The sequence below is a fragment of the Ambystoma mexicanum genome, chromosome 11 (genome assembly GCF_040938575.1).
Source record: "Ambystoma mexicanum isolate Mex_15411 chromosome 11, UKY_AmexF1_1, whole genome shotgun sequence".
Taxonomy (NCBI): domain Eukaryota; kingdom Metazoa; phylum Chordata; class Amphibia; order Caudata; family Ambystomatidae; genus Ambystoma; species Ambystoma mexicanum.
In genome coordinates, this window is record NC_090934.1 from 182,482,613 (window position 1) to 182,495,124 (window position 12,512).

At 45.8% G+C, this 12,512-nt stretch overlaps 1 protein-coding gene across 3 annotated transcripts in view; it reads right to left on the reverse strand.

The window, feature by feature from the left end:
* Positions 1-12,512, reverse strand: part of PAFAH2 (platelet activating factor acetylhydrolase 2) — a 395,798-nt gene that overhangs the window by 246,316 nt on the left and 136,970 nt on the right. For all 3 annotated transcript variants that reach the window (XM_069622750.1, XM_069622752.1, XM_069622751.1), the window contains one exon: positions 1,513-1,609. In XM_069622750.1, the coding sequence (XP_069478851.1) occupies positions 1,513-1,609 (97 nt within the window). The remainder of the gene's footprint in view (positions 1-1,512; positions 1,610-12,512) is intronic.

The following is a 12,512-nucleotide window of genomic DNA, read 5'->3' on the forward strand; positions in this document are numbered from 1 at the left end:
GGCCAGACAAGACTATCAAGTGAACAAAATAGTTACAAAGAGAGAACCCAGGACAGGGGAAATATTGATTGGGAAGAAACCACAGCCACGCTGAGAAAGCCCAGATCAATATACTATGAGAGGTCTAAAACCTCCAACAAGAAGGTGAGAAAGTATCATGGGGAAAGCGGTCACAGATACACCACTAAAGATAGTACAAAACCAAAGACTGTTGTAGAAGAACTACACGAGTTAATCCAAGGAATAAAGAGAGACTATTACAGAAGATTGTGCAAGGCAAGCAGCCCGAGGAATAGAGACACTGATACAAAGAGACTGTCAGAGGATAATGGCACACCAGGAGAATCTAGCCAATCTCCTGGACTTGTTTAAGTTAGTTATCTTAGTGGTAGGGGCAGGTAGAATTAGATTCAGACTAAGTACATTTCTTTCTTTGGGATTACCCAACGACAGACAAGCACCTCTAGTTCCTTTAGATAGGGACCTTCCTCTATAAATAGGGAAACACAGGCCTTTTTTAAAATAATTTGAATAAAAGTGAATTGGAATGTCCTTAAAGAGTCCGACTCCTTCTTTCAACCCACCACAAAGGACAGCAGTGAGAGAAGAGCATCAGATGCTGAGGGAGAGAGAGAGGAAGATGTGAGAGAGAAAGCAACAAGCCTGAGCTAGGCTGAGTGTCTGGAAGGTACAATCCCATTTCCCTTTAGGAAATTAACCCATTGAAAGCGTAGGGAAAGCAAGAAAGTCCATTAGTGGGTCTAGAAAGAGATGATAACAAGCCTTTAGGTTATCATTACAGTTTATCTTATCTTTAAGCATACTGAGGATAAAAATTCTAATAAAAACCCTTGAACCTTCTTGGATACTTGGAGTATTTCTTGTGTCTCCTTTGCCATGGTACACTCTAAAACTAATTCACTCACTTCTCAAAAGAGGAGACACCTAATCCTTGCAAGCCCACTGTCCTATAGAGGAGACCCAATTACTCTACCCCATTCAGTGCTCTGGTATTGCACCCTAAACCTAATCAATTATTAAAAACAGTGCCCTATATAGAAGATCCCTTGACTCTATCCCATTCACTGCTAGATATATGAACAGGTTAAGAACCAAAGATGGTAAGAACCCCACCCTCAATCGCTCTCTGGATTACACCCTACAGTCCCATCCCACCTACTGTTCCATAGAATTCCCATAGCCTTGCCACAATCACAGATCTAAAGAACCCCCAATCAGATCCCTACTGCTCTATAGAGCCCACTCCAACTCCATCAACTGTTTGTTAAACCGCCCCCCTAGCCCCAACTTTAACCTCCCTCTAAGCCATGGGCGAGACCCTTTGGTCTAACATCCCATTTCCTTGCTACACAGAGACTCGTTAATCAACTCTGAAAAGGCGCCTCAACTCCTGTTTATCAACAAAAAGGGGGCAGTTTCTTCACTATTTTCCTACCATTGGGCTCCACAACCTACGACTGATTCTCAATAATGGAGGTTTCAAGTCCTTACCGAATGGCCCCCAGCCCATGAGAGAAGATGATTGCAGGGTACTTTGCAGCACTAGGAAGGAAGGCCCCATTCCAGATGACAGGCACTTTATAGGAACCTACGGGACGAAGATTTGAGATAAGTATTAGGAAGCAGCCCTGATGTATTCTACTAGAACTCAAGCAGACATTACCACTGTTTTCGGAACACCATGTATCCGAAGAAACTAAAAACGAGCACCCGTCTCCCACACCACCAACATGGCAACAATTTGCAGGTCTCAAGCAAAAGCAGCTTAAAGAAAAGCTACATACTTTATTTTACTCTGCGCTGGTTCACACCACTAACAATGTTTGAACAGAAAGTGCAAGCTCTGCACAGGAAACAGGAAGGGAGGGAACCTAGCCACACAGGGTCTCGTGGGAAACTGGTGCTTGATCTTTAAGTGGTTCATATTTTTAAGAGCCGCAGAGATTTGAGCAAGGATGCTGCAAAACTATTAACATTACAAAAAGCCAAATGCCACTCCTCCATGAAATTGAATGGGATCAACCACCCAGAAAACCTTCCTCTCTCGCATCAAATTTGTTCATCTACATTTCCTTCAATGGGACCACGCCCTAAAAAAGTTCTGGTTCAGAGATACATTCAGTTCATGGTGCCCACCACCACTGCCTTCCACTGAGACCCCTTCCTTTATTTCAGAAATCCTCAATCCTTCCCAATTAAAGTACCCATAGAAGCCAAATGACCATGGATGCCCAGGGTAGACTGGCAGCAAAGGTTGGATGTCCAATGGAGCCTCCGCCCTCCTGCGGCTCCAGTAGTGGGCTTTTAGACACTAGTAAGCATGAGGCTAGACCGCACTGCTGTGGAGCACCTTTGCCTTTGTGGTCATGAATCCAGCACCTCCAGTAGTGGGCTTGTAGACACTAGTAAGCATGAGGCTAGACCGCACTGCTGTGGAGCACCTCTGCCTTTGTGGTCATGAATCCAGCACCTTCTAAATTCAAAGGAACACACAAAACACACTACAAATCAACTGAATAATTATTGGAAGCCATTACTGATGAAGCATTTATGTATGACAATTGGAATACAAATTATTTTGTTTTTTTGTCGCTCAGTTCAAATCCACCCCATCGCTTGCTGTGTAAGGCACCTTATTCCCTGAGCCTTTCATCATGGAAAGAGGTGGTGATAGGTTTGTGTGCTAGCTGCTAAGCAGTAGCAACCTGAGGAGCACACAGTGTGCCCTATTCCATGTGAAGGTGACCTGTGTATTTGGAGGACGCTATGCTGCACCACACATGATGGTCAACCCCCTTGCTTACATGCCTGACAGGCTCTGAGCACACTGCTGAAATGCATTTCACAAACCTAAGGGTGAGTCATTGTGGAATGCTTCAAAAAGACAACAAATGTATGCTATCCCTGGATGAGGGGTGGACATGCAAGGGGAACAGCAAAAGCTCATACTGCTGCAGATATACTGAAAACCAAAACATGGAAGTGTCAGAAATGGCACTCGTGTGCAATGCGCATCCCCCAGTGCGCGACTCACCCTTTGCCCGCCAAATGGTTTTGAGAACCAGCACAATGAGTTTGAGGTAAGTTGAGGCAGCAGATGATTTCTTGCTTACTGGGCAGGTCTGTTTGTGATAAAGATGGCCAAAGTACAGACCGTGTACACCACGGACCAGTACCAGAAATGGCTGTGCCTGCTTCTTGTACAGCCCTGGTTCTCTCTAAACTGGACTATTTTAACAGCCTCTATCTAAATCTGCCTGCCTCTACTCCCCGCCCTCTGCAACTCATCCAGAACAGGACTGCAAGACTTGTCCTTGGCCTCAAACCCAGGGATATTATCTTTCCAGGACTGATATCTCTGCACTAGCTCCCAGTGGCTGCGAGGATTAAGTTCAAAACCCCCTGCATTGTCCACAAGGCCTTCTGGGGCCTAGGGCCGCAATACTTGCAACTCTCTCTTCCTTCTCGAGCTCTTTGCTCATCTGCATCCAACTCCCTCACGGTCAGTCGCTTCTCCAAGCAACGAGTTGGTGGTAGATCTCTCTCTTCGGCAGGGGCCTCCCTCTGGAACAGCCTTCCTGCCTCCCTGAAACTTGAGGAGAACCATCTCCGGTTCCGGAAGCACCTTGAAACCTTCCTCTTTGCCTCTGCTTTCTCCCCCCTTTTCCTCTGCTGCTGAACTCCTGGCAGAAACTGCACTGGTTACCTGGCTACCCTTTCTGATTCTTGGGCCCCGCCAGTTGCCCTCCTGCACTGCCTCACTGGCACCCCCTGCACTGGGGGACTGTTTTCTGTATCCCTACAGTCCCCCTACCAGCACTTATATCTGCACTTACCTTGCACTTGCCACCAGTGGCCGTTTTTATTTATCTTATTTATTCAATTATCCCATGTACTGCAATTTCCCCTCCCCCTTCCCCCACGCACTTTTCCCTTTCCCCCTCCCCTGCACTTGCGCGATCTGAATGACACCTGGCCTAGTAGGATCGTTGTTGTCTTCCCCTTTGTTCCCCCTCCCTTGCCTCGTCACGCCTTGAAACACTTGTGTATAGGCGCGTTATAAATGCCTTATATCATATCATACGTGAATTAGAAATGTTCTTCCCCACAGTAGTTCTTAGGGGTTGTGGCCCGTCCTCACAGGCTCAAGATTTCTACACCAAGATGCATATCTTCCTGTAGAGTTCCACAGTGGCCTGTGTCACAATGCTAAGCCATGACCACTAGACAGGCATGGTGACAGCGTCTGTCATGCACCACGCTCATGCTTATACTGAGGGTTGTGCTACGATAATGGTGCAGCATTATTTAGGCATCTTGACCATATCTATGCTCAGTTTAAGATAACACCAGGCCTGTGTGGTTTTCGCCCTGTGTCAGAGAGCTATCTCCGACACCGGGCTTCCCTGCCAGCTATGCAGCACCGCAACCAGTCAGTTTGAAAGGGCGAGTGGCATTGTAGCTTCATTTGTGCTTTCTTTTAATGGGTTTAGAAATCACGGTTCATTGGCGTAATTTTAGGGGGAGACAAGGGTGTTTGTCCCCCGCAGCTTTTGTGGCATACCATTTTGTCCCACTCATTTGGCAGGGGCCCTATTTATTTAGATAGATGTCATGTCCCCCCTTACATTTTCAGCAAAGTTACTCTGCTGGCACGGTTGCAGGTATGGTTGAAATGCAGGGTCTAAATCATGGTTACTCATTATGTGGACATCCAGATGTTTTGGACTTCAACTCCTATCAGCCCCAGCCACCATAGTCCATAGTGAAGGATCATGGGATTTGTAGTCCAAATGATCTGTAAGGCCACATGATAAGTAACTATGGACTAAGTAGAAGTAACAGGGTGGTCAATGAGTGTGTCCATTTGTTTCAAAGTCAGATTTAGCAGTGTCATGAAGGTGACAGGGATCAATGAACAAACAAAGGTGGAATTGCTGCTGAAACAGTTTTTATTTTGGGAATATTGTACACAGAGCCCAAAACACCAAATGGGGTCTGTAGCCGTAAACCAAATAAATAGAATGAGTAATCTTGTACCCATGGTTCCCTCCTGGTTCACCCGCAGGGGCCTCAAGTTTATGTTATTTATGTTGATTTGTACCACGCACCGCTACCACCCAGGGGTCTCCAGGCGTTCGCGTGGCTCTGCAACAAAGGGTGCGGGTGAATTAGCGGGGGAAGCGTGAGAGGATAGATTCAGCACCAGGGGAGGAACTGGCGTCTGCGGATATTGTTTTGCATGTGATAGTTTGTGCGAGGTCTCATGTGTTCCACCTGTATGACTAAGAATCTTTACCTCTGAACTACATGGGTGGTTCACTTTAGGTGGACCTAGTAATGGTTTCTCCTTATTTATGTGGGGGTGTGTCTAGTCCTGGATCTGGTGTAGTGGCATCAATTTGGTAGAAGGAGCAGGAAGGGGAAGGGTTAGTAATGTCAGTCATTTTGCTGGGGTCTCTGGTGCAGCCCTTGGGATGCTGCTTGACGGTATCTAGCCAGGTTCTTGTTTGTGGGTCTTTTGGCTAATTTCGTCTCCTCTCTAGATGTTTGTCTGTTGGGTTGTTGCCAGTGTCTCTTCTAGGTTGTCATTGTCTGTTGAATAGCCAGGTTTTGTGTAGTTTCCTGAAGGTGATGTGGTCTTCTGTGGTTCTAATTACTTTGGGCATGTTGTTCCATATGTTAGCAATTAGGCGTGAGAACGCTGTTTCACTGAATTTGCTTTTTTTCATAATGTTTTGCCTCTATTTGTAGGTCGTTGCTGGATGTTAGTTCCCTTCCCGGGCGATATCGGCTAATCTTGTCCTGGAGGAATTCTGCTCCTTGTCTGTGCAAGGCTTTGCGGGCGATGCAGAGTGCTTTGACTTTGATACAATTATTTACTGGTAGCCAATGTAGGCTGTTCAGTGCAGAGTGATGTGATCTCTTCTGTTTAGTCTTAATAGGATCCTTGCTGCTGTATTTTGCACCCTTTTGAGTTTCTTGTTAAGTCTTTCCGGCATTCCTGTTTGCGTCGTCAATTCTTGTGCGTATCAGGGATATGACTGAGAGAGTTCTGTGGGGGTAGACGAGTAATCATAGGAGGAAGAAGCATATTTTGACGATTTAGTTGACTTGACGTTCCAGTGAGTCTGTTGTCCATGTGCATTCCTAGGTTATTTACTACATTGGTGGTCTCTGGTTGCGTTCCCATGGTGATCGGCCAGTCCAGTTGTGGGTTCCCTCTGTCGAATCCTGCGGGTGAAAGCATTATTTGTGTTTTTGCTGGGTTCAGTTTGAGGTCGTTCGTTGTCATCCAATTGTAGATGTCTGTGAAGCAGTTGTTGAGGTTATTTTGTTCATGTGTTCTGTTTGTTTTCACACTCAGTTGCGTGTCATCTGCGTGGTTGTAGGTGTAAGTTTGTGGCTTTGTATGATTTTCAGCAATGGGAACATGTAGATGATGAAAAATAGAGGGGAGAGGCTGGAACCCTGTGGGACTCCACAGGATATATGTTTTGTGTTTGAGGTGAACAGAGGTAGGTAGGTTCTTTCAGTTAGTTAGGAATGAGGTAAGCCACTTTAGTGCGAGTCCCTACATACCATATTACATAAAAAAAATGTATTAGTGTTGCGTGGCTGATTGTGTCAAATGTTGCTGATATGTCCAATAGAATGAGGGCCAATTGGGTATTGTGGACTGCGTTTCTTTTCAGTTCGTCCCATATCGATAGTGCAGATTCTGGTCCTCTCATTGGTCTGAAGCCAAATTGTGATAGGTCGAGTATTCCGTTTGTTTTGACGTGTTTAAAGAGGATTTTGTAGACATGAATCTCTAAGATTTTTGCTGGGTAGGGCAGGTTGGATATCGGTCTGTATTTGCTTGGGTCTTCTGCGCTTTCCAATTCCGTGGTTTAAAGTATGCTGATTTGAGTGAAGATAGTACTATTCCTTTTTTCAGTGATAGGTTCATTAGTTTCCGGAAGTATGTCTCTGGGGTTCTGTGTTTGAGGATTCCTTTGAAGATGTCCGGGGGCAGGGCTCCCTTGGGGATCTTGCGAGGTTGGTGTCATTGATCAGTGTGGCGAAGGTTTTTTTCTGTGATTGGTTCTAGGCAGATGAGTTTTGCTGTAATCTGTGTTTCGCCCCGTGTCTGTGGTCCTGCAGTCATGGTTGTATTTGCCCGGGCTTGGTTGATGGTCTCCTGGATTGTGCCAATTTTTGCTCTCAGGTGGTTGGTGATGCTGTAACAAAGTGTTTGTGGAGTTGGAGTTTTTGCAGGAAGAAGGTTTTTTTTTTATCTCCTTGGTGATAATGAAGAGTTCTTTCTGCGGATTGTTTGCCGATTCTATTCTTGTGGTGTCTTTTTTGTTTTGAGGACTGTTCATTTGTATAATTTGTATAGTTTGCGTTGCCTTTGGTATTTTAGACAACTACCAAAGAGTTTTATGCTTAAAACGTTTTCAGACCCTTCACACTCTCCTGTTCATGAACTGCTTTTGAGGTCCCAAATTCCAGTTTACACGGTATCCCACAACTTGTCTTCTGTGGACCTCTCTGGGTCTCTTCTCCTTGGTTCTCAACCCTGCGGTTAAAAGGATTCCAACACTGTTCTCCTCTGGTCTTTGTGTTCAAAGGCCCAGATTTAAGACCCTTCTTCTCCAGTCTTCTTGTTGTGTATTTTACTTTTTCTCTTCAAATCTTCAGATGAAGAAACAGGGTTTGCCTCCCACAACCTGGTTTTAAGATGGCTTTAGCAATGATCCTGATCTAGGGCTTTGACTCCTTTCATCTTCACTATCTCCCGACGACTCCTCTGTTTTTTCTCCTCCTCGACATCACGTACTGGACTCATACCTTCTCTCACTGTGGGCATGACCCCTTCATATTGGGGTCATTCTCCATTTCCTCCCTTTCGGTCAAGCAGGCCCTCTTGGGTCTTCCTGATCTTACTAGCCTTTAATTTGTTACGTTACTTTGCCAGCCAGCTGCCCTTGCTCATTGCATTTACCTCGAACCTCCTTCTGATGGCTCCAACCAACCTCTAGATACTCTAACAAACCTCTGGATATCTCCAACTAACCTCCACCACTTCCTGATGTCCTAAACCAACCTCCTGCTCCTCTATTACACAAATCTCTTCCTCCTGATGGCTAGATTCAACCTCCTTCCTTGCTGTTCGACCAACCGCTTCCTCCTGATGACTTATTTCCCCCTCTCAACCCTAACCTCCTTGTGTCTCCAGTCTTCAGTCTCCCTCAATAATCCTTCCACACTCTCTAACTTGCTCCAAACTCCTGTCATGATTGCCATCATAAACAAACCCATGCTGCCTGACTGAGACTCTAAGCCTTCTGACCCCTGCCCTTGAGTTTGGCTTCCTGCGAGTCTGTATCTGTGGATGTGGACTAGTAAGGCTGTCATTGGCTTGCCTAATTGTGTTACGAGTGTATGTTTTGGGATGTTTGGGCCGGGCCAAACCTTTAAAGGGTTGGTGAGCTATCTTAGATTTCCCTTCTCTCACCTTTGCCTTCCTGAGCTCCTCATTGTGTTCTCTCTGTACTTAGGCTCTGTCAGTGTTTTACATGGCGGGAAGCAAAATTACAGCCTTTTTTATTATGGTGCCATTTCCCCGCTTGTGTTGGAAGAGAAACAAAATAAAAGTTACTCACCGTAGTGACTACAGTACTGTTACGCTCACCTGGCTCCCACAGGGGCGTCGGTCGGACCCGGACTGCTGCGGCCTCCACCAACGTGATGCGTAGTGCAGAGATGACAGACTGGACTGGCCCTCCTAATCTCGTCTGCTTGACCCGTAGAAGGATTCTCCTGCAAGTGGAGAGAGGAATTTAGCCACCCGTGGATTCTAGTGATGGCACCTCCCTGCGCTCCCCACTAATCACCTCCGAAATCCCCTTCCAGTACTCTCACCTTATATTCTTGAAAGATGAGCTCTCCATCCTGCGTGAATTGCAGGGGCGTGTAGATAACAGTTGCTTCACTGGTTAGAAGGCGTTGGGGAGTTCCGGACGAGAGTTGACTCTGAGGTTCCTGGCGAAGACCAGTAAGTATAGAGTTCAATATGTCCGATGTTCACTCTTGTCCCATTCCTTTCTTATCTTGCAGCGGAGTTCGAGAAAAGATTGTCTCGTGGCGGTAAATGGCGTTCAGGTAAGAGTCTGTATTACCCGATGCTGTCAGGTAAATGATGCATGTATTTAACGTGTTGTTTTCTCTCTGTTTTCAGGTGCGGCGTTTGAAGATGTGGAGAGTTAAAGAATAATGCCTCCGGTGGTAAATCAGGTAAGTCTATGGTGGTAAGAGAGATTGTATTTGTTGGCTCTTTTGGCTCACCTGGTTATTTCTTTTGTCTCGAGATGCCGGAGCCCGGTGAAGAAATGATGGAGGCAGCGCCGGACCGAAAGGTGCTATGAGGACTGGTGAGTATGGCGAGGCGCTGCAGCTGGCGATGCGACGCGTGCAGAAAGAATGTCCTTTCCAGGCGCTGAGACGTGATGGTTCCGGAATCAGGTGAGAAACTGGAATAAAGTTTGTTTTCTAACCTTGCCTCTACTTTCCTTCTTCTCTAGGAGCTCCGGATTCAGGACGGGCGTAGCAGAGGTCTGGATGCTGACTTGCAGGCACAGTAAGCGTTACGCTGCTGGATGCAGAATAACGCGAATCGTGTGTTGCTGGTCAAGGCGTGGTTTAAATAGCCTCAAAAGTAGTCCCAGGTAAGAAGTCCCTAGAACCAAACCGAGTAAAAAATATTCCCTGTAGTAAAATAGTCCCTTCCAGGCTTCACGTTGGATTGGAGTCATTTGCAGCATGGTCTGCCTGAGGCAATTAATGACTATGAGCCTGGCGCCTTAGGCGCCAGGACTGAACCCAGATAGCCCCTAGCCGGGGCTGCTGAGGTTTTAATAAATGTCTAGATGCCTGCTCCCGGGGCTGATGGGCTTGGACAAGATGCCTGGGGGTAGGCATTATGACAGCACTCCCCCCCCCCCTCCTCCCAAGGCCCCTCCTAAAGTTGTTCTTCCCCTGGGCCCTGGTTTGTCTGGGAAGTTACGATGGAATCTTTTCAGCAACCGAGGTGCATGAACGTGGTCACTGGGCTCCCATGACCTTTCTTGTGGTCCATAACCTTTCCAATCGATTAAATAAAAAAGTTTTGATTTAACCATCTTAGAGTCCAGGATATTTTTTTACCTCAAATTCAGGTTCTCCATCTATCAGGGTGGGGTCAGGCGGTTTGGTTAATCTTGTTCCGGGTTGAACTGGTTTTAGAAGTGAAACATGAAAGACAGGATGGATCCGCATATTAGAGGGTAGTTCTAATTTGACGGCCACCGGGTTGATAATGGCCTTAATGGTGTAAGGTCTCAAATATCTAGGATTAAAAGTTCGAGTTCCTTTTAGAGGTATGTGTTTCATAGCCAGCCAAACTTGATCTCCAATTTTGTATTGCGGAGTGTCACTTCTATGTTGATCAGCATTTTTCTTGTATTCTCTTTTGCTTGTTTCAAATGTTCAGTTGCCTCCTTAAAGGCCTGTGTAATAGTAGAGTGCAGATGGGTCACTGCCGGCATTTCTAAGTGCTGGGGTGAATCGAGTTCTGAGGTTCGAGGATGATGTCCATACATGGTATAAAAGGGGCTTTGTCCGGTTCCTGAATGTACTGAGTTATTGTATGCGTATTCAGCAATCCATAAAAATTCCTTCCAATTGTTTTCGGTCTGGTGTAGCATGCAACGTAGGTATTGTTCAAGAGTCTGGTTGGTCCTCTCCGTTTGACCATCGGTCTGGGGATGGTGACTGGTTGATAACCTCACGTCGATTTGCGCCAATTGGCAACATTTCTTCCAAAGTTGCTAAATGAATTGACTACCTCGGTCAGAGACCAATACGGAAGGAAATCCATGTATTCGAACAATGTTTTCAAGAAATTCCTTGGCCAAAATTGAAGCGGAAGGTAATCCCTTTAAAGGAATGAAGTGGGCCATCTTGGAAAAAAGATCAACAATAACCAGAATGGTGTTAAACCCATTACACGGAGGTAGATCTGTAATAAAGTCTAAAGACAAAGTGTGCCAGGGTGCGGGTGGAATATCCAAAGGTTGTAAAAGACCGGCTGGCTTTTTCTTTTGAATTTTGTTTTGGGCGCAAATACCACAAGACAGCACAAATGATTGTATGTCTTTTCGCCAGGTGGGCCACCAGAATTGTCTTTTAATTTTAGCTTCAGTCTTTGCAATACCTGGGTGTCCTTCCATCAGAGCATCATGGTAATTGGAGATGACTGGTTCTTGTAGTTCCTTGAGTGTTAGAAATAGACGCCCTTGATAATAAGGTAAGTCAATGATGACTGAATAATCATGGCCCTTTTTCACCGAATCTTGCAGGGCTGCTGAATCGAAAAGTTGTTGGATTTTTAAATGAATATCTTCTAGAGTCTGTAGATTAGTTATACCAAGAATTCTTTGTTCTGGAATTATAGGCACCGGTTCTGGGTTCGAATATGCTTCTCCCATCCCTATTCGGGACAAGGCATCTGCCTTACCATTCTTGCATCCTGGTCGATAAGTGCGATCACGAAATCGAATTCGGCAAAGAATAATGCCTATCGAAGTTGACGCGATGATTGGGCCTTGGCTGTCTTTAAATACTGCAGGTTTCTGTGATTGGTGATTACAGTAATGGTGTGCCTTGCACCGAGAAGATAATGTAGCCAGGCCTTGAAGGCGGATTTGATGGCTAACAACTCTTTATTGGTAACTGCATAGTTTAACTCGGAGGCTGAAAACTTCCTGGACCAAAATGCTACTGGATGAAGTTGACCGGTTTCAGGATCCTTCTGGGACAGGACAGCTCCCATGGCTAAACTGGATGCATCGGTTTCGACTACATATGAGAGCTCGGGGCGTGGATGCTTCAAGACAGGTGCCGACGTGAATTTCAATTTCAGCTCTTGGAAGGCCTTTTCAGCCTCCTCGGTCCACAAGAAGCGTTTGTTTTTTCGCAAAAGTGCTGTGATGGGGTGTACAACATGTGAGAAGTCAGGAATAAATCTGCAGTAGAAATTAGCAAATCCAAGCATGCTTTGTACCCCTTTAACCGAACTGGGTGATGGCCATTTGAGAATTGCATCCACCTTTCGAGAGTCCATTCGGACTCCTTTTGGAGTCAGGATAAATCCAAGGAATTCAACTTCTGTAGCATGAAAAACACATTTTTCCAATTTTGCATATAACTTGTGCTGACGTAGTTTCTCGAGGACTGCACGAACGTGCTTAACATGGTCTGATTCCGAGGAGGAGTATACTAGAATGTCGTCGATGTATACGACAACACATGAGTTCACGAAGGACATCGTTCATAAAATACTGGAAGGCTGCTGGTGCATTGCACAACCCGAAGGGCTTCACCTGATATTCGAATAATCCGTACTTGGTACGAAAGGCAGTCTTCCATTCGTCACCCTTTTTTACACGTACCAGATGATATGCCCC